This window comes from Ranitomeya variabilis, chromosome 7, assembly GCF_051348905.1.
Source record: "Ranitomeya variabilis isolate aRanVar5 chromosome 7, aRanVar5.hap1, whole genome shotgun sequence".
Taxonomy (NCBI): domain Eukaryota; kingdom Metazoa; phylum Chordata; class Amphibia; order Anura; family Dendrobatidae; genus Ranitomeya; species Ranitomeya variabilis.
The window spans coordinates 13602750-13626194 of NC_135238.1; the positions used below are offsets into that span (position 1 = coordinate 13602750).

Here is a 23445-nt window from a genome sequence, read left to right on the forward strand (position 1 = left end):
GATATGCTATGGCGGGAACAAGGTGGAGAAGAAGCCTCGCCCCGGAAGAGAGAGCAGCAGCGTGCACGTGTGGCCGCAGACCCGGCAGAGAGGATGGTGACCAGCGGTTACCCGGAGCGTGCGGAGGAGAACCCAGAGGATCCGGACTTCCTGGAAGCGCAGGTGGAGGAGCTGAGCCGCCAGCTCCTGGACGCCGAGCTGACTACAGTGAAGAGATGGAAAGCAGCCCTGCGCAGGAAGATCATGCTGGAGGAGCCGCGGCAGCAGCCAACATCAACAGCCTCACCAGCGGAGAGAACCGACACCGGTGGAACCAAATCAGACGCAGGCATAGGAAACTACCCTGCCCCGGTGACCGACCCGCTCCCGCAACTGCTCCTGCCCCAGCCAGTAACCATGCTCCCGCGACCACTCCTGCTCCAGCTGAAGGCCTTGCTCTAGCGACTGCTCTTACCGCCGCCACCGACGAGACACTGGTAGGCCCGCTCCCCGCTCCATCAGCCCCCTGACCTGGTTGGGGCCACTACAACATCCCCTGGGATCAGGACTCCGGGGTGGAGAGACGCCTGAGCGCTCCACTGATACCCATCGGCACCCCACTGGAGGTGAGCGCAGAGGGAGTAGCCTTCCAATGGGATAATCCGGGAGCAGAACTGATCGGGTTCCCTGGGGAGGCCCAGCCGGAGGGATCCCATATTGAAGTCCAGACTTGGGTGGAGTACAGCCAGCGTCTAGAGCTAAAGTGGAGAAAGGAGAATGAGGAGTCCCAGTCCAGGCGTAGAGCTTTTAATGAAAGAGATCTACACGCTAAGGCTCAGGCCTGCAAGGACCGAAAAACAAACCAGGCCCCGCTGAGGCAGGGCAAAGTGGTAACCTTCAAGCTAAGAGGAGGCTGGGGGTTTATTAAAGAGCCAGGCCTGTATGCAGAGGTTTTTGTCAGTAGACGGGATGTAGAATCGCACCTCTGGGAAGGACACCCGGACCGGGATCTGTATCCAGGGGACATTGTGACCTACACCAGACACTTTGGAGAAAAAGGGTGGTAAGCCTTGAATGTACACAAATGCAGAGACACTTCCCCAAAGCAGACCAAACCAAAGGCACCAGCAGCGCTGCCTAGTACTAAAGTAGCTGCCACCATTGCTTCTCCTACTGTGCCACCAGCATCCCAAGCCACAAAAACGACTGTGTGTACTATCACCACTACAGAAACCATAACCTCCCCAATCATCATGTGTACTCAGGCCACACAAACTCTGATTGCAGCCCATGACTTGACTGTGCATGAGGACCAAACCCACGACATTTATCTGGCACCACGTGTGATTTTGGATCCAGGTCTTCCCAGGCCAGGAAGTAATCAGCGCCAAATCTTACCTTGGGAACAGCCAAAGTAAATAAAAAGAAGGAATATGACTGTAAATAGTTGGAATGTTAACCCATTATTGCTGAAAGTTTAAAATGACTGCTACGATTTAAAAGTTTGTTTAACCTGACCAGGTTTCTGTTTAAAGGGATCCTTTGTTTACAGAGTTCATCCGTTTACAGAACTGTGAATCATGAACTGAGCATAGTCAAAAACTTTCCACTTTGTATAGTTGACACCTATTTAGGTGCTTTCTACTGGTTTTACAAAGAAGCTTTTAAAGAGACTGCTTCTAATCTTGCTGTGAAAGTTGCTTTGTTTTAGAGACACCTGAAGAAAAACCCGTTTGGTGCGGCAGGATTCCGAGTCTGGATACACACCTTGTAGCCCGCCCAAACCAACGTTGGGGGTTAATGACGGGTCCCTCACATCATTGCTGCTGTTATAAAGTTATTGATTGACTTGAGTATTAAATTTCACTACCTCAGTATTAAAAGACTTGAAAGTTGTTTTGCACCCTTAAAGGGAAAGTTGATTTGATACACTTTGCTGAACCAAGGTCCAGAGTTAGGTAGAATTGTACTTTATATGCCAGCTAGTTAGTATATTAGTGAGTTAATATATTGAATAAAAATAAAATTGAAACTTGAACTTAGATAGTGTTGTGTGCAGAGAGTAATAAAAATGTCAGATGTTGCACTTTTGAATCAGATGGACTTGACGTAGCATACCCGTAAGGGCAATCTCCGTTACTAGGAAAGTTCTGCACTTTGAATAAAGATAATGGTTGTGTTGCACTTGAAGCCTTAAGAGATAGTATACCCGTAAGGGTTATCACATTTCATAGTTAGTTAGTTTTCTATTCTCAAAAGTATGCATACTATGTAAATACAGTAAGTTCTTGTAACGTTCAAGCATCCGTACCTCCCATAAAGGGAAGCTCCAGTTTGCACTATTAATTTGTTTTAAATGTTTTATAGCATTTCAAAAATTGTATGTCTTTTTGCTAAAATATATTGTTGTTCTTCTTTTCTCAGTCCGGGAGTACTGGATTTAAGGGGGGGAGTGTGGCGCCCCAGGGTCCTGGTTGTCACAGTAGCATTTCAATTGGTACATTGAGTTTTATGGTATATCCCTCTACAGATGTAAAAAATCCTGATGACATCTTATTATTAATGAGTATTACTAACTCCCTCCTAGCCCAGACCGATAATACAGATGACAAACCAACTTCCCCAGAAAAATCTTTTAGAGGAGGATTATCCTCAAAATACATGCCTCAGATTTCCCCAGGAAATGTTATTGATCTTTTCCAAGATTTGGTCATTTGGCCGTTTTTTATCGTACACCTAGTAAAAATCTGTGTAATAGTGAATTAACAGCTTTGGGGGAATTAAGAAAATGGGAGCACATAGTCATCAGGAGGGCAGATAAGGGGGGTAATCTTGTCATTTTAGATCGAGATTACTATATTAATGAAGCCCTTACACAACTAAATGATCGGGTTACATACTGTCCATTAGAGCATAATCCCACTCAGAAATGTAAAACAAAATGGAAAACTCTACTGAGAAAATATGTTGAAAAGGGGGTATTATCAAAAAAGAGAGCAGAGAACCTACTCCCCGAATTCCCACATTGGTATAGTATATCAAAAATCCATAAATCCATCGAAAAGCCACCAGGACGACCAATAATATCTAGTATTAACTCATTAACGGAACCATTATCTTAATATATTGATTGGTTACTAAAACCACTGTTACCAACTGTCCCTTCTTTTATTAGAGATTCTGGAGATGTGGTAAATCTTTATACCCGTATTCCCCAAAATAGGGGCATTGAAGCGATTCAAAAAATACTAAAAAATACGAACACAGATCCGGACTTGACTTCTCTTATACTGGAGGGTTTACATTACACAAGAAATGCACAATTCTAACCCTGATTTTTTAAGGTTTGGCGGTCTGGAAATTGTAAAATACCCCCCGCAGGGAGGCGACCATAATGGATTATTAATGCAACGTGAAGCTTGATGGATAATAAAAACTAACGCCCAAGGCCCGACCTGGATCTATCAGTATTCTTATTTAAAAAAAATAAATAAATATTTGTCTAAAAAAGGTATTTGTTTGCATTTAGTTAATGATTACTTGTTTTTAATATGCACATTTGCTAATGTTTCACATTTTTGTAACTAATATATTTGTATAGAAGTCTAAAACATTTAAAAGGAAATGACATGCGGTAATCATGCACCCGGACCCAGTACGAAACGGCCGTCGTCCACCTCCTTCTCCCCGCACCCCTCTGTATGCCTGCCGTCCTCATGGACTTTGGTCATTGAAATCTTTTTCGGTCCAATAAAAATCACGACTTCGCAGCAACAGGGTGAGTGCCGCATTTTTCTCTTTGTTACAAATATATATATATATATGTATCTTTGTCGCCATAAGAGGAGGGGGGGCCCAGACACATTTCTTGCTCAGGGGCCCCAAGCTTCCATAATGTAGCAGGTCACAAATTACCAGAATGTAACCCCTTATCCATCCTGAATAGCAGCCGGCATCTCCTGAGTCCTATGGGGTGAGATCCACCAATGGCCGCCATCATGCATGTTGTCCTAGATTGGGCAGAAGGGAGAGGCTCCTGCTGCAGACACAGGACAGTGATGAGATGATGCGGATGATCTCTTACCTCGTAATCGTATTTGCTGCCATTACTCTGCATTTGTACATGAAGCTGAATATTCCTCTGCTGGTGTCAGTCCTCACTGCCGTCCTGCTTTCTACTTGTGAACTAGGAAGCTCAGGATGAACAGCCGGGGTGATGGAATGTCCTTTTTGGCTGATAATAGTGTGACTGTCTGCTGACTGCCCGGCAGACATAGTGAGGTTGTTAGAGGGTCTTGGGATGACGGCTGACTGTTGTGTGCAGTGCTGAGTCATTATGACATTTGGCCTCGGCCCAGGGTGGGGAGGGGTCCGGGCTCCGGTATATAATCCGCTCTGGGCTGTATACCTGCACAGACATCCAGTGCACAGCAGACATGGCCGACAAGAGAGTCTTCGTGGTGTTTGGAGCCACAGGTGAGTGCGGGGGAGGAGAAAGTGCTGGAGTTTGGGGGAACTTTTCCCTTGCAGGCAGTGGTGGTGCCTGGAAGATCCTGTGACTGCTGTATACATCCCATAGGTCGCCCACCCTATGTACAGGCAGTGCAGCTCTGCTGGACTACAACCCCCAGCATCTGTCACCAGTCCTGGGATGGGGAACCTTACAAGCAGCTTTATGTTCTTCTCTCCTGGCTCCTCCACCGGTAATATGGCTTCCGTCCCACAGTCCTAATGCCGGGGGCAAAGTGCAGCTTGTTATGCGGAAGTTTACCCCAAGTACTACGGAGGGGGAGAGGGAGTAGGAACCCCACTGTTTAACCCTTGAGCTACATTTTTCATAAGTATTATTTGCTAGGGCATGGGAATATACGTTTTAAGTGATTGAGATTGTAGCTCTTAAAGGGAAACTGTCACCAGCTTTGGCCTATATGAGATCCGTCCACCGCCTTTCAGGGCTGATATACAGCAGTCTATAATGCTATAATTGCCCCCAACCCGACCTGCAAGAGAAGAAAAAAACCCTTTTATTATAGTCTCCTACGGTCCGGTGCAAGGGGCATCTCTGGTCTTGGTCCGGCGCCTGCCATCTCTTCATGATGCCGTCCTCCTTCTTGCTTCTTGTGGATGACGCGTCCCTACGTCCTCCAGTCGGGGATTCTGTTATAGTGGTGTTTGACTGTAAATTTTTTCACTTTTAGTTTTTTTTTTTGGACAAAACTAAATAGATCTGCCACATTTCAAAATGTTACAAACTATGATGTGGTTGAAAAATGTCACCCGCACCCATAATGGCCGGCGTGTCACTGTTCATACTGCTTTAACTCCAGGAAAGAGGTGCTGGAGCGCCCCCTGGTGTCTGTTTCGGTAAGCAGGGTGGTCCCGGGATATTCAGACCTACCAACTTTTGAAGAAGGCAAAGAGGGACAAGGGTAGCAGCGCGCATAGCGCGCCACAGCATATTTTAGACCACACCCCTGACCACACCCATTTCACAACTAGTCGCACCCATATCCACGCCCCAACCACGCCCATTTAGCACTTCTGATAACACTGTTTCAAAAACAATAATTATAAACAGAAGAAAATATGGCCACACAGTGCTCCATACTGTATAACGACCCCACATGATGTTCAATACTGTATAATGGTCACACAGTGCTCCATACTGTATAATGGCCACACACTATGCTCCATACTGTATAATGGCCTCACATGATGTTCAATACTGTATAATGGTCACACAGTGCTCCATACTGTATAATGTCCCCACATGATGTTCAATACTGCATAATGGTCACACAGTTCTCCATACTGTATAATGGCCCCACATGATGTTCAATACTGCATAATGGTCACACAGTGCTCCATACTGTATAATGGCCCCACATGATGTTCAATACTGTATAATGGTCACACAGTGCTCCATACTGTATAATGTCCCCACATGATGTTCAATACTGTATTATGGCCACACAGTGCTGCATACTGTATAATGGCACCACATGATGTTCAATACTGTATAATGGCCACACAGTGCTCCATACTGTATAATGTCCCCACATGATGTTCAATACTGTGTAATGGTCACACAGTGCTCCATACTGTATAGTGGCCCCACATGATGTTCAATACTGCATAATGGTCACACAGTGCTTCATACTGTATAATGGCCCCACATGATGTTCAATACTGTAGAATGGCCACACAGTGCTCCATACTGTATAATGGCCCGCATGATGCTCCATACTGTATAATGGCCCCACATGATGCTCCATACTGTATAATGGCCCCACATGATGCTCAATACTGTATAATGGCCACTCAGTGCTCCATACTGTATAATGGTCCCGCATGATGCTCCATACTGTATACTGACCGCACATGATGCTCCATACTGTATAATGACTGCACATGATGCTCAATACCGTATAATGGCCACACATGATGCTCTATACTGTATAATGGCCCCACATGATGCTCCATACTGTATAATGGCCCCACATGATGCTCAATACTGTATAATGGCCACTCAGTGCTCCATACTGTATAATGGCCCCGCATGATGCTCCATACTGTATAATGGCCCCACATGATGCTCCATACTGCATAATGGCCCCACATGATGCTCAATAATGTATAATGGCCACACATGATGCTCCATACTGTATAATGGCCCCACTGGATGCTCATAACTGTACACTATGTTCCAAATTATTATGCAAATTACATTTTTATCGGATTTTCCTAAATGGTTGGTGCAAATGACAGTCAGCCTAATAAAAGTCATCACCTGTTAGAGTATACATCGAATTTTATTGAAGAAACCTCCCAATGATAACAGTATAATCTCCAAAATGAATAAAAACTCAAAATGCACTGTTCCAAATTATTACGCACTGTAGAATTTCTAAACATTTGATCTGTTTTAAAGAACTGAAAATGTTCATTTGTGGAATTTGCAGCATTAGGAGGTCACATTCACTGAACAAAAAAGCTATTTACCTCCAAAACATCCTAACAGGCCAAGTTACATGTTAACACAGGAACCCTTCTTTGATGTCACCTTCACAATTCTTGCATCCATTGAACTTGTGGGTTTTTGGAGAGTTTCTGCTTGTATTTCTTTGCATGAAGTCAGAATAGCCTCCCAGAGCTGCTGTTTTGATGTGAGCTGTCTCCCACACTCATAGATCTTTGGCTCTCCAGAGGTTCTCTATAGGGTTGAGGTCAGGGGAAGATGGTTGCCACACCAGGAGTTTATCTCCTTTTATGCCCATAGCAGCCAATGACTCAGAGGTATTCTTTGCAGCATGAGATGGGGCATTGTCATGCATGAAGATGGTTTTGCTCCTGAAGGCACGTTTCTGCTTTTTATACCATGGAAGAAAGTTGTCAGTCAGAAACTCTATATACTTTGCAGATGTCATTTTCACACCTTCAGGAACCTTAAAAGGCCCCACCAGCTGTTTCTCCATGATTCCGGCCCAAAACATGACTCCTCCACCTCCTTGCTGACGTTGCAGCCTTGTTGGGACATGGTGGCCATCTACCCACCATCCACTACTCCATCCATCTGGACCATCCAGGGTTGCTCAACACTTATCAGTAAACAAGACTGTTTGGAAATTAGTCTTCATGTATGTCTGGGCCCAATACAACCTTTCTGCTTGTGAACACTGTTTAAGGGTGGCCGAATAGGTTTATGCACCACAGCAAGCCTTTGAAGGAGCCTACACCTTGAGGTTCAAGGGCCTCCAGAGGCACCAGCAGCTTCAAATATCTGTTTGCTGCTTTGTAATGGCTTTTTAGCAGCTGCTCTCTTAATCCGATGAACTTGCCTGGCAGAAATCTTCCTCATTATGCCTTTATCAGCACAAACACATTTGTGCTCAGATACAACCACAAATCTCTTAACAGTACGTTGATCACGCTTAAGTTTTTGGGAGATTTCTAATGTTTTCATCCCTTCACCAAGGCATTGCACTATTTGATGCTTTTCAGCAGCAGAGAGATCCTTTTTCTTTCCCATGTTACTTGAAAACTGTGACCTGCTTAATAATGTGGAACATCATTTTTAAGTAGTTTTCCTTTAATTAGAATCACCTGGAAAACTAATTATCCCATGTGTTTGAGATTGATTTCAGTGATCCATTGAGCCCTGAGACACAATACCATCCACGAGTTTATTTGAAAAACAAAACAATTAAATCTTTATAACACTTAAATCCAATTTGCATAATAATTTGGAACACAGTGTATAATGGCCACACAGTGCTCCATACTGTATAATGGCCCCACAGTGCTCTGCACTGTATAATGGCCACACAGTGCTCCATACTGTATAATGGCCCCACACGATGCTCCATACTGTATAATGGCCACACATGATGCTCAATACTGTATAATGGCCACACAGTGCTTCATACTGTATAATGGCCACACATGATGCTCCATAACGTATAATGGCCCCACAAGTGCTCCATACTGTATAATGGCCACACAGTGCTCCATACTGTATAATGGCCACACACTATGCTCCATACTGTATAATGGCCACACATGATGCTCAATACTGTATAATGGCCACACAGTGCTCCATACTGTATAATGGCCCCACATGATGCTCCATACTGTATAATGGCCCCACAAGTGCTCCATACTGTATAATGGCCACACAGTGCTCCATATTGTATAATGGCCCCACATGATGCTCCATACTCTATAATGGCCCCACTGGATGCTCCATATTGTATAATGGCCCCACTGGATGCTCAATACTGTATAATGGCCCCACAGTGCTCCATATTGTATAATGACCCAAAGTGCTCCATACTGTATAATGGCCCCACATGATGCTCAATACTGTAAAATGGCCACACAGTGCTCCATACTGTATAATGGCCACACATGATTCTCAATGCTGTATAATGGCCACACATGATGCTCCATACTGTATAATGGCCACACATGATATTCCATACTGTATAATGGCCACACATTGCTCCATACTGTATATTGGCCACACGTGATGCTCCATACTGTATAATGGCCACACATGATATTCCATACTGTATAATGGCCACACAGTGCTCCATACTGTATAATGGCCACACAGTGCTCCATACTGTATAATGGCCCCACATGATGCTCCATACTGTATAATGGCCACACAGTGCTCCATGCTGTACAAAGGTCCCACATGATGCTCAATACTGTATAATGGCCACACAGTGCTCTATACTGTATAATGGCCCCACATGATGCTCCATACTGTTTAATGGCCACACAGTCCTCCATAATGTATAATGGCCACACAGTGCTCCATACTGTATAATGGCACCACATCATGCTCCATACTGTATAATGGCCACACATGATGCTCCATACTGTATAATGGCCACACAGTGCTCCATACTGTATAATGGCATCACATGATGGTCCATACAGTATAATGGCCACACATGATGCTCCATACAGTATAATGGCCACACATGATGCTCCATACTGTATAATGGCCCCACATGATGCTCAATACTGTATAATGGCCACACACGATGATGCCAGTGTACAGTAGGGGCTGTAGATGTGTCCCAGCAGCTCTGCTTACAATGCAGGCAAATATTTTACCACCTCTCGCTGTCCACACTGCTGCCTCACAGATCCTGCACATTGCAATGTAGCCCAGCTCTGTGAACTCTGCATGCACTCAGACAACACCACTATCTACTGGCTCCACTCCATAACTGCTGTTGTATATAAAGGATATATATATATATATATATATACTAGACTGTGGCCCGATTCTAACGCATCGGGTATTCTAGAATATGCATGTCCCCGTAGTATATGGACAATGATGATTCCAGAATTCGCGGCAGACTGTGCCCGTCGCTGATTGGTCGAGGCAACCTTTATGACATCATCGTCGCCATGGCAACCATTATGGCATCTACGTCGATACTGTGCCCGTCGCTGATTGGTCGAGGCCTGGCGGCCTCGACCAATCAGAGACGTGGGATTTCCAGGACAGACAGACAGACAGAAAGATAGACAGACAGAAAGACAGACAGACAGACAGAAAGACAGACAGACAGACGGAAAAACCCTTAGACAATTATATATATAGATATATATATATATACACTGCGCCTATGATTAACAGGCTGCACTGCATTGCTCTAACTGCTGCCACTACTCCTTGCTATAATGCCTTGTACTGTAAGCACAGCAGGGCCAGCACACACACACACGTACCTCAAGATGTCCTCACTCCCCGGAAGATACGGAGGGGCGTGGCCTAATACAAGGGGGCGTGTCGGCTGCTTCTCCTGCTGTCTGTGCGGGAGAGGTAGAGTCCGGTGCGGGACTGCGGGGCACAGCCTCAAAATCGGGACAGTCCTACAGTATGAGGGACCGTTGGGAGCTATGGTGTACTCCGGACTGATGGTGAATATTTACAGGGTGGTCCCGGTATAATCTGGACTGATGGTGAATAGTTACAGCGTGGTCCCGGTATACTCAGGACTGATGGTGAATATTTACAGGGTGGTCCCGGTATACTCTGGACTGATGGTGAATAGTTACAGGGTGGTCCCGGTATAATCCGGACTGATGGTGAATATTTACAGGGTGGTCCCTCGGTTTTCCCAACCTTCTGGATGGTGCTGTTTCCCGATGTTTGGCCGTGGTGCTAATGTCCGCCATGTCTTGTGCTTTCTCTCCCAGGAGCTCAGGGTGGATCCGTCGTTGCCGCTCTCCTGGATGATGGCACCTTTGAGGTCAGGGCGGTGACTCGGGACACCAGCAAACCGGCAGCTGTGAAGCTAAAGGAGGCCGGAGCGGAGGTCGTGTTTGCGGATCTGGACGATGAGAAGAGTCTGGAGGCCGCCCTGAGCGGGGCGTATGGGGCGTTCCTGGTCACCAACTACGTGGAACATTTCAGTAAGGAGAAAGAGGTCACACAGGTAACGGCGCCATTACTAGACTGTCTCATGATGTGGGATTCATCCTGAGCCTCCTGTTTCATGTAAGGAGCGCTGCTCTGGATCCTGATAACACTTGTATAAATTTCTCCAGGGTAAACTGGTCGCAGATCTGTCCAAGCGTCTCGCCCTGGAGTTTGTGGTCTACAGCGGCCTGGAGAATGTGAAGAAACTGACGGGGGGAAAGCTGGAGGTGCTGCATTTGGATGGAAAAGGAGAAGTTGAGGAATATTTCCGTGAGATCGGGGTCCCCATGACCAGCGTGAGGCTTCCTTATTACTACGAGAACATGCTGACCTACTTCAGGCCCCAGAAGAACAAGGACGGCAATGGCTACTCACTAGGTACAAGGAACGTTCCGTCACTCGTCATTAATGAGGGAGAGGCCTTCATAGCTTTATATAGGGGACGCCCAAAATGGCTGCTGTCACAGGGCACCAATTATACAGGAAGTGGATGACGCTTTCAACCTCTTTCTACCCACAGACCTTGGAGACGTGTAAACGGCTGAACTGAGTCTTCTCCATCCCTGGTTCCAGTGTCACAACATCAGTGCTGCAGCCAATCACTGAGCTTGGCCAAAGTAGACAGTATGAACCGCTGAGCTCAGTGATTGACTGCAGTGCTGTGAAAATGATGTGAATGATGCCTCGAGTGCCATCAGTGGTTTTCACACATGACTCGTACCTGTGATGGACGTGTGAGTGGCCCCACAGACTATGATTCTTCATGAAGTCAGTTTAAAAAATGTACAATTTTGATCCGCGGGTCAGACCAGTATCTGCAGTGCAAGTCAATGGGTCTGTGAGGAAGGAGGGGAATCAGACTTCACCCGGAGGACAATCGAATCTGTTCGACTTCTTATTTTCTCTGATCAGAATCAGCTGATTTTTTTTCTCGTACGTGAAAATCGTCTGTCTGAATGAGGCCTTACACTGAGCTTATGGGCAATAAAAAAAAATCCTGACAGGGACAATCTCTTTATGACTTTCCAGCTAATGGGGTCGGCGCTGTGAATGGAGCAGGAGGCATATTTGACTGCTGCTCTAGGAGGGTCCTGTGTCCCCCTTACATTCTAACAGAAGGACCCCCACCAATTCGACACTTGAATATTTTAAGTGATATTTTATGGAAAAGCCTCCTCCATCCATGCAGGACTGCTGTTCAGGGGCCTATGAAAACTGAGTACACCCTTGGAGGGCCGGCGTTGGCACCTGGCACACCCAGGCAAGTACCGCGGCCCTAGGCAAGCGGGGGCTCACTTGCCGTTGGGGACACAGGCATGCAATGGGGGCCCGGTGCCAGTGCCCGCGACTGGGCCCCGGCACTTGTGATACTCACCTCTCCATGTTCCACCGCTGAGGTGTTTTCTGCATCCTCTGACTGACGTTCAGATCAGAGGGCGCGATGACGTGACTAGTGTGCGCTCTGTGCCTGAACAGGCAGTGCAGAGAGCCGGAAGACTGCGACGCTGAGGAGTCCAAAGCAGCGGCCAGCGAGGAGAGATTTTTTGTTCTAATGTTTGCGGCAATATATGTAAACAATCATATACTGTATGGAGCAATATATGGGGATCATTATTCTGTATGGAGGACTGTGTTGTGCCCATAACTATGGCTCTTTAAGTATACAGAAATATCCCAGAAATGAACCAGAAGTGAACAGAAGGTACGGCTAACCACTTTTATTAAATGTACTAAATGTCTTTCTCTTTCCTCCACCCTTACTCTCACAATGCTCACATACGCCCTAACAGTCCTCGCCATCCCCAAACCCCAGCACCCTCTAACCAAATAATAATCTCTCCTTCCCTCCTGCCTCCCCACCTGACCTCCTCTGCAGACTTCCTCCTCAACATTACATCTCTCCTACTAAAACATAAAACAAGCCGCCCACTCTCCTTCTCCCACCTGCTCTGTCTCTCTCTGCTTCTCCTCACTGCTGGCGACATATCTTCCAATCCTAAACCCCACAGCTCATACCTCCCATTATTTCCCCCTCCTATCGCTCATATCCCAATATAAACACCCGAAATCTTGCTCACTTCAAATCCGTGCCCATGATGCCCACCCCCCTGCTCCCTCTCTCTGGATCACTCTAGAAAGCCCGCTCCGTCTGCAATAAACACCATTTGATTCACGACCTCTTTACCTTTCGTAATCTTTCATTCCTGGGTCTCACCGAAACATGGCTGACACCCTCCAACACCGCCTTCGTTGCTGCGCTATGTTACGGCGGACTCCACTTCACCCACACTCCTCGCCCCGGCAACAGAATGGTGGAGGAGTGGGCCTTCTACTTTCTACCAACTGTACCTTTATCACAATCCCACCTCTTCCCTCCCTTACCCTCCCCTCTTTTGAAGTCTACTCTGTCCGCATCTACTCTCCCTCCAACCTCCAAGTGGCCATCATATACCGACCTCCAGGCCCGGCCACTGCCTTTATTGACCAATTCTCCACCTGGCTTCTTCACTTTCTCTCTGCTGACATTCCCACCATCATCATGGGTGACTTCAACACCCCCATTGACACCTACCAGTCAACAGCCTCCAAACTCTTGTTGCTCACTTCATCAGACACTAGTTTCTACAATGTCACTCTTGCGCCAGCCATCGACTCTGTCACCCCTCTCATGCATAGCAGAGTGCAATGAATCAATAGACAACCCTGGCACAATAACACCACTAAAAAGCTTCGGCAAGTATCCAGAGCGGTGTTGGAAGAAAACACATTCGCAAGATGAATTTAATGCATTCAAACAGGCAACACTCGCATTCAAATCAGCCCCCACCTCTGCTAAGCAGGCCTACTTTATATCCCTCATATCTTCCTTATCCCACAACCCCAAACAGTTGTTCAACACTTTAAACTCCCTCCTCCGCCCACCGCTGCCTCCTCCGACTTCCCTAATCGTTGCCGAGGACTTTGCCACACATTTCAAAAATAAGATAGACAAAACAAGGCAAGTCTTTGTTGTCCGACCACCACAACCCTTTTGTATGCCAGACCAATGCCTAAACCCCATAACTTCCCTCTCCAAAATCTCTGAAGGACAGCTTGCTCATTTTCTCTCCAAATCACACCTCACCACTTGTGCACTTGACCCCATCCCATCTCCTCGCCAACATCACCACCGCATTTATCCCATCCCTAAGCCATCTCTCCAACCTATCACTAACTTCTGGTACCTTCCCTTCTGCTTTCAAACATGCCACAATCACATCTATCCTCAAAAAGCCATCCCTTGACCCAAGTGCTATGTCCAGCTATCGCCCCATATCTTTGCTCCCATTTGCTTCCGAACTCCTGGAGCAGCACATCCACGCTGAACTTTCCTCTCACTTTGCATCTAATTCGCTCTTCGACAACCTACAATCTGGCTTCCATCCCCACCAATCCACCGAGACTGCCCTGACCAAAATTACTAACGGCTTACTTACAGCCAAAGCTAACAGACAATTCTCAATACTCCTCCTTCTAGACCTGTCCTCTGCCTTCGACACAGTTGACCACTGTGACTTGACTCTGCCCTGTCCTTCAAACCGCACATCCAAGCTCTCGCCAATCCTGGTGCCTCCAGCTCAAAAATATTTCCAGAATCCGTCCTTTCCTCAACCCTCACTCTACCAAAATGCTTGTACATGCCCTCATCATCTCCCGCCTCGACTACTGCAGCATCCTCCTTTGTGGCCTACCTTCTAACACTCTCGCACCCCTCCAGTCCATCCTTAACTCTGCTGCCCGACTAATTAATCTCTCTCCTCGCTACACTCCTGCTTCTCCTCTTTGCAAGTCTCTTCACTGGCTCCCAGTTTCCCAGCGTATCCAGTTTAAACTACTAACACTGACCTACAAAGCCATCCATAACCTGTCTCCTCCATATATTTCTGTACTAATTTCTCAATATCTTCCCTCACGTAATCTCTGGTCCTCCCAAGACCTCCTTCTCTCCTCCACACTTATTCGCTCCTCACCCAACCGCCTCCAAGACTTCTAATATCCCCCATCCTCGGAATTCGTTGCCCCAACACATCTGGTTATCCACCACACTGGGATCCTTAGGATGGAATCTGAAAACTCATCTCTTCAAGAAAGCTTACAGCCTGTAATGACCAAACGGCCACCTCAACACCATCAGAGCTACTGCAACCCCCGACCTATTGTCTCCATCCCCACCATCCTGTAGAATGTAAGCCCACAAGAGCAGGGTCCTCTCCCCTCTGTATCAGTCTGTCATTGTTAGTTTTGTTTACTGTAAGTGATATCTGTATTTTGATGTAACCCCGTCTAATGTACAGCACCATGGAATCAATGGTGCTATAAAAATAAATAATAATACCCATAATACCGTATGGCGGACTATGTGGTGCCCATAATACTGTTGGAGGACTATGTGGTGCCCACAATACTGTTGGAGAACTATGTGGTGCCCATAATACTGTATGGCGGACTATGTGGTGCCCATAATACTGTATGGAGGACTATGTGCTGCCCATAATACCATATGGCGGACTATGTGGCGCCCATAATACTGTATGGCAGGCTATGTGGTGCTCATAATACTGTATGGCGGACTATGTGGCGCCCATAATACTGTATGGCAGACTATGTGGTGCCCATAATACTGTATGGAGGACTATGTGGTGCCCATAATACTGTATGGTGGACTATGTGGTGCCCATAATACTGTATGGAGGACTATGTGCTGCCCATAATACCATATGGCGGACTATGTGGCGCCCATAATACTGTATGGCAGGCTATGTGGTGCTCATAATACTGTATGGCGGACTATGTGGCGCCCATAATACTGTATGGCAGACTATGTGGTGCCCATAATACTGTATGGAGGACTATGTGGCGCCCATAATACTGTATGGCGGACTATGTGGCGCCCATAATACTGTATGGAGGACTATGTGCTGCCCATAATACCGCATGGCGGACTATGTGGCGCCCATAATACTGTATGGCAGGTTATGTGGTGCCCATAATACTGTATGGCGGACTATGTGGCGCCCATAATACTGTATGGCAGACTATGTGGTGCCCATAATACTGTATGGAGGACTATGTGGTGCCCATAATACTGTATGGTGGACTATGTGGTGCCCATAATACTGTATGGAGGACTATGTGCTGCCCATAATACCGTATGGCGGACTATGTGGCGCCCATAATACTGTATGGCAGGCTATGTGGTGCCCATAATACTGTATGGCGGACTATGTGGTGCCCATAATACTGTATGGCGGACTATGTGGTGCCCATAATACTGTATGGAGGACTATGTGGTGCCCATAATACTGTATGGAGGACTATGTGGTGCCCATAATACTGTATGGCGGACTATGTGGTGCCCATAATACTGTATGGCAGACTATGTGGTGCCCATAATACTGTATGGAGGACTATGTGGTGCCCATAATACTGTATGGTGGACTATGTGGTGCCCATAATACTGTATGGAGGACTATGTGCTGCCCATAATACCGTATGGCGGACTATGTGGCGCCCATAATACTGTATGGCAGGCTATGTGGTGCCCATAATACTGTATGGTGGACTATGTGGTGCCCATAATACTGTATGGAGGACTATGTGCTGCCCATAATACCGTATGGCGGACTATGTGGCGCCCATAATACTGTATGGCAGGCTATGTGGTGCCCATAATACTGTATGGCGGACTATGTGGTGCCCATAATACTGTATGGCGGACTATGTGGTGCCCATAATACTGTATGGAGGACTATGTGGTGCCCATAATACTGTATGGCAGACTATGTGGTGCCCATAATACTGTATGGAGGACTATGTGGTGCCCAAAATACTGTATGGCGGACTATGTGGTGCCCATAATACTGTATGGCGGACTATGTGGTGCCCATAATACTGTATGGAGGACTATGTGGCGCCCATAATACTGTATGGAGGACTATGTGGTGCCCATAATACTGTATGGAGGACTATGTGGTGCCCATAATACCGTATGGCGGACTATGTGGTGCCCATAATACCGCATGGCGAACTATGTGGCGCCCATAATGCTGTATGGAGGACTATACTGTCCAGCCGGCCCTGCACCCTTGTAATGGCTGCCCAGAGGTCCTCGTCCAGTTTTATCTTCAGTACTCGTGTCTCACTGAAACGCTGCTTTCAGACAGGGAATCTCCTACTGCCAGTCACTAAATACTTTGCACCAGCGGGGGGCAGTAACGTGCTATTGTGCAGCCTAATTTTCAGCAGGAAATCAACTGTGAATGCAGCTCTGGAGCATAATGAAACTATTTTTTTTCTAAATCTCTGCTAGCTGTCAGTGACTGGTATATGTTAGTCTACATCCAGTTGAAATCTCTGTATGGCTGTAATGTGCTACAGCTGAGGCTTTGTTACAGTTGCATCCAGTCTCACATCCTAGACTCCAGATGATGATTCTGCACCAGTTTAACGACTCCTCCTCTTTCCAGCCATCCCGATGGGTGATGTGCCCCTGGATTCGATGTCTGTCAAGGATTTGGGCGGCGTGGTGGTCAGCATCCTGAAGTCGCCATCTGAATACGTAGGCAAGAACATCGGACTCAAAAGGGAGAGGCTGACGGTGGCGCAGTATGCGGCCATAATGTCCAAAGTCACCGGCAAGGACATTAAAGACGCCAAGGTGAGATCAGCGGCTTCTCTCCCTCAAATATGACACCGCCATAATGGCCGCCACAGTGTAGAGTGGGCAATTACAAGGCAGCCATCCCGTGCTTTATACTCGCTGGGCACAGGGTGGCGTTCACCCGCTCACAACCAGAGCTGCATTTACACTTCTGCTCACTTAGTTGTATATCATGTCACAGGTCAATCTCCTCTGCCTAACATGACTGATACCAGAGAGCAATAGCTTGTAGTGAGGCCTGTGCTGTAATGTCCCTTACACACACCTGTTTCCGGTACGTTTGGTGACAGTTTTCATACGTACCGGAGACACAGACACACGTAGACCCATTCAAGATCGTGTGTCCGTGTGCCCCACACATAGACATGTCCATTTTATACCGTCAGCACGGACGGCAAAACGTCCCGCACACGGAGAACACACATTGATGTCATCCGTCTGACACTCGCAGCACGGGGGAAGAAGCACTACAGTAAGCGCTGTTCCCCGGCGGCAGGTGCTAAAGCCGGCTCTCCTCATTCTTCCTTGCTCTGCTGGCGATCGGTGCGAGCAGAGGAGAATGATGAGAGTTCTACGATGACAGGAGGTGGGGGGCTTTTGGGACTATTACTCCCATCATCCGACACCTGCTGCTAATGACAGCAGGAGCAGATGATCGGGGTATTCTTCAGCTGCTGCCTGAGAGCTAACGAAATAAATGAATGAAAAACCCGACGTGGGTTCCCCCGTTTTCTTGAACCAACCAGGCAAAACCCCCAGGAAGGCTAGTTATCAAGAATAGAGGGGTCCCCACACTGTTTTTTTAATTATTTAAGTAATTTTAAAAAATAGCATGGGGTCCCCCCATTTTTGACAACCAGCCGTGCTAAAGCAGACAGCTGGGGGCTGATATTCTCAGGCTGGTAATGGGTCATTGATATAGGCCCTTCCAGCCTAAAAACAGCAGCCCGCAGCTGCCCAGAAAAGGCGCATCTATTACATGCGCATTTTCTGGCGCTTTGACCGCCTCTTCCCACTTGCCCTGTAGTGGTGGCAAGTGGGGTTCATATTTGTGGGGTTGATGTCACCTTTGTATTGTCAGGCGACATCAAGCCCACGGGTTAGTAATACTGTAATAATAATCATCGTCTATAAGACACCTATTATTATTATTCATTTTTATAGCGCCATTTATTCCATGGCGCTTTACATGTGAAAATACGGGGCAAATATAGACAAATACATTAAACATGAGCAAAAACAAGGCACACGGGTACATAAGGAGGGAGGACCCTGCCCGCGAGGGCTCACAGTCTGCAGGGGATGGGTGATGATACACTAGGAGAGGGCAAAGCTGGTTGTGTGGCGGTTCAGTAGGTTCAGGATCACTGCAGGCTGTAGGCTTGTCGGAAGAGGTGAGTCTTCAGGTTCTTTTTGAAAGTTTCTATGGTAGGCGAGAGTCTGATGTGCTGGGGTAGAGAGTTCCAGAGTATGGGGGAAGCACGGGAGAAGTCTTGGATGCGGTTGTGGGAAGAAGAGATGAGATGGGAGTAGAGAAGGAGATCTTGAGAGGATCGGAGGTTGCGTGTTGGTAAGTACCGGGAGATCATGTCACAGATGTATGGAGGAGACAGGTTGTGGATGGCTTTGTAGGTCATTGTGAGGGTTTTGAACTGGAGTCTCTGGGCGATAGGAAGCCAGTGAAGGGCTTGGCATAGGGGAGAGGCTGGGGAATAGCGGGGAGACAGGTAGATTAGTCGGGCAGCAGAGTGTAGGATGGATTGGAGTGGTGCCAGAGTGCTAGAGGGGAGTCCAGAGAGTAGGAGGTTGCAGTAGTCGAGGCGGGAGATAAGGGTATGCACTAGTGTTTTTGTGGTGTCACGGTCAAGGAATGCGCGGATCCGGGAAATGTTTTTGAGTTTGAGGCGGCAGGAGGAGGCAAGGGCTTGGATATGTGGCTTGAAAGAGAGGGCAGAGTCGAGGATCACCCCGAGGCACCGGGCGTGTGGGACTGGGGAAAGTGAGCAGCCATTGACATTGATGGATAGGTCTGGTGGAGGGGTAGAGTGAGATGGGGGAAAGATGATGAATTCTGTTTTGTCCATGTTCAGTTGTAGAAAGCGAGCAGAAAAGAAGGCTGAAATAGCAGACAGACAGTGCGGGATTTTGGTAAGTAAGGAGGTGAGGTCAGGTCCGGATAGGTAGATCTGCGTGTCATCAGCATAGAGATGGTACTGCATACCGTGGGATTCTATGAGCTGTCCCAGACCGAAGGTGTAGATGGAGAAAAGTAGGGGTCCTAGAACAGAGCCTTGAGGAACACCGACTGACAAGGGGCGAGGTGAGGAGGTGGTGTGGCGGAGGGAGACACTGAATGTCCGATCTGTCAGATATGATGAGATCCAGGAAAGGGCCAAGTCTGTGATGCCAAGAGATGAGAGGATTTGTAGCAGAAGGGAGTGGTCCACAGTGTCAAAGGCAGAAGACAGGTCCAGGAGAAGGAGGACAGAGTAGTGTTGCTTGCTCCTGGCAGTTAGTAGGTCATTGGTGACTTTAGTTAGGGCAGTTTCAGTTGAGTGATGGGAACGGAAGCCAGATTGTAATCTATCAAAGAGGGAGCAGGAGGAGAGGTGAGAGGACAGTTCAAGATGGATGTGTTGCTCCAGCAATTTGGAGGCATAAGGAAGTAGAGATATCGGGCGATAGCTAGACACAGAGGATGGGTCGAGGGAGGGCTTTTTGAGGATGGGTGTGATCTTGGCATGTTTGAAGGATGAGGGGAAGACACCTGTTGTGAGTGAGAGGTTGAAGAGGTGCGTTAGGGTTGGGATGAAGACCGTGGAAAGGTTAGGGATGAGGTGGGATGGGAGCGGGTCGAGCGTGCAGGTGGTGAGGTGTGATCTTGACAGGAGGGTGGAGAGCTGATCTTCTGTCATGGTGGAGAAGCTGGTTTTGGAGGAGCAGGGGTGAGCAGCTAAGAGGGGCAGTGGGCGCTGTGGGCCAAAGCTTTCTCTGATCGTATCGATCTTCTGTTTAAAGAAAGAGGCAAAGTCTTCAGCAGAAATGAGAGGGGAGGGAGGGGGTGCAGGGGGACGGAGTAGAGAATTGAAAGTGTTGAAAAGCTGTTTAGGGTTGTGAGACAGGGAGGATATGAGAGATGAGAAGTAAGTTTGTTTTGCGGCAGTGAGCGCGGACTTGAAGCTGGCGAGGGACTGCTTGTATGCGTTGAAGTGGTCAGCAGAGCGGGATCGCTTCCATCTTCGCTCAGCGATCCTGGAAGCCCGTCTCAGTTCTTTAGTCAGGCTGGTCAGCCAGGGCTGCCTGTTGACTGTACGAGTTTTGCTATGTCATGAGCGGGGCGGCCGAATTGAGTGTTGCTGTTATTGTGGTGTTATAAAAAGTGGCAGCAGCATCTGTGTCATGAAGGGAGGCTATGTCGGTAAGAGGGAGAAGGGACTCAGAGAGTGATTGTAAGTTGAGATGTTTGAAATTTCTGCGAGGGAGTTCGTGGAGTGGGGGTTGCACACTAGGAGAGGAGAGGGAAGAGAATGTCAGTAGGTTGTGGTCAGACAGGGGGAGGGGTGAGTTAGCGAGATTAGTAAGGGAGCAGAGGCGGGTGAAGACGAGGTTAAGCGTGTGGCCATCTTTGTGAGTGGCCTCAGAGGACCATTGAGTGAGGCCAAAGGAGGCAGTCAGTGATAAAAGTTTAGAGGCAGCTGAGGTGGAAGTGTCAATCGGGATGTTGAAATCACCCATGATGATAGTGGGGATGTCAACAGAGAGGAAATGAAGTAGCCATGTGGTGAAGTGGTCGAGAAAGGTGGAGTTGGCTAGTTCTGGGGGGCGGTAGATGACAGCCAGCTGGAGGTTGGAGGGGGAATAGATGCGGATGGAGTGCACCTCAAATGAGGGAAGGGTAGCGGAGGGTGGTAGCGGGATTGGAGTGAAGGAGCAGGTGTCGGACAGGAGCAAGCCAACTCCTCCACCACGTTTGTTGGTGGAGCGAGAGGTGTGAGAGAGGTGGAGACCGCCGTAGGAAAGTGCAGCTGGAGAGGCTGAGTCAGAGGGGGTGAGCCAGGTTTCCGTGATGCCAAGGAAGGAGAGTTTGTTGGTGATGAAGAGGTCATGGATAAATGGCAGTTTGTTGCAGACGGAGCGTGCGTTCCATAGTGCTCCAGGTAAGGGGACTGGGGGCTGGATGAATGGGTATGAGGTTGTCATGGTTGGGAAAAAGTGCGGAGGATCGAGGTAGGGGGTTAGAAATGAGTGTGGGGATGTGTTGGGGTGGGCCGGGATTTGGGGATACATCACTGGCAATGAGGAGTAGCAGACAGAGCGTTAGAAGTTGGGAGCAGGATAGGACATGATGTGGCCGTGTGTGTCTGGAGAAAAAGGATTTTATGTGGAGGAACAGTTCTGAGGAGAAGATGAGATGGCTGGGGAGGATGGAGGAAGAAATGACTAGTTCCTTACAAGGTGGAGGGATTGCAGGAGATTGTAAGAAGGAAAGTAGTATGGGGGTGAATGAGAAAAGAAACCGAAACATCGTAGTGGTTTGGTGTTCTGTTACCTTCCAGTCAATTCCAGTCCAATTCAGTCTAATTCAAAGTCATAATTAAAGAGATGTAATTTAAAAGATGGAAGTTAGAAGATGAAATGCAGCAGACTGCGTCTGTAGCAGACGCCTGCATGTAAATATCTAATACCTATCCATTACTAATCCTATAGTTATATAGTAAATAAAGACACCGCAAGAATAAAGTCCTCTAATTGAAAGAATAACCCAGCAGTAGCAGGTGTCGAATGATGGGAGTAAGAGTCCAAAAACCCCCCACCTGCTGTCATCATTCTCCTCTGCTCGCGCCGACCGCAGTCAGACCAGGGGAGAATGAGGAGAGCCGTCTTCAGCACCTGCCGCAGGGGAACAGCGCTTACTGTAGCGCTTCTTCCCCGGCGGCCGTCCGTGTGGTTCTGGATTGCCACAACCAACCGTATGCCACAAGTATTACATTGACAACACATGGACACATATCTCCGGTACTGGAAATAAATGGACGTGTGAAACCGGCCTAATGTGTATTTGGCCCACAGCTCACCCTTGAAGCGTACGAGAAGCTCGGCCACCCCGGCGCCGTGGAGATTTCCAACATGTTCCGCTTCTTCACCATGAAGCCCGACCGGGACGTGGACATCACCTTAAAGCTCAACCCCAAAGCCAAGACCTTCCAACCATGGATGGAGGAGAACAAGGAGGCGTTTAAGGACTTGTGAAGTCATTTGTGACTTGTGGTGGAGGAAAGACTGAAACCTCGGGGCTGCTTTAACAAAACTAGTGCATGGAAACAGGTGGGAGAAAGTATTGTGACCGTAGCAACCAATCAAAACCCGGCTCTCACTCCTGAGACTCCATGTGGAAGATAAAAGCTGTACCCTGATTGGCTGCTATACACTGTCTGTCCTAGTTTTTGGGACCATTACTGTGAAACACTCGGGACCGCAGGTCTCCAGTTTTCTATAAATTTTGTCTAATAAAACAATTTCTGAACTATGACATTAGTGTGTGAATTGTAAGGGGATGATGGTTACTGGGGAAATACAAGGCCACGGATCCATTAGTGTCACTAGCAACCTTTAAAAATGAGCATTGGTTGCTATGGGTAACAAGGCCACGTATGGACGCCGGAGGGTGATGTGTTCTGTGTCGGCGCCCCCCGGAGGGGAACAGTATAGTGATTAGCAGATCTGTGGCGGCCATTGTAGGGCGGCGCTGTTCACACTGCTGTATAGATTTCCTGTCAGGTCGGTGCGACAACTCCCTGTAAGACTGACATGAATGAAT

General features: G+C 47.6%; 1 protein-coding gene across 1 annotated transcript; it reads left to right on the top strand.

Moving 5' to 3' along the window:
- Positions 1-4376: 4376 nt before the first annotated feature.
- On the top strand, positions 4377-23157 carry LOC143785376 (nmrA-like family domain-containing protein 1). The gene is made up of 5 exons (XM_077274167.1): positions 4377-4455; positions 10705-10943; positions 11056-11305; positions 17434-17624; positions 22698-23157. Exons 1-5 carry the CDS (start codon positions 4416-4418, stop codon positions 22875-22877), a joined length of 900 nt encoding a protein of 299 aa, XP_077130282.1. The 5' UTR covers positions 4377-4415; the 3' UTR covers positions 22878-23157.
- The last annotated feature ends 288 nt before the right edge of the window (positions 23158-23445 follow it).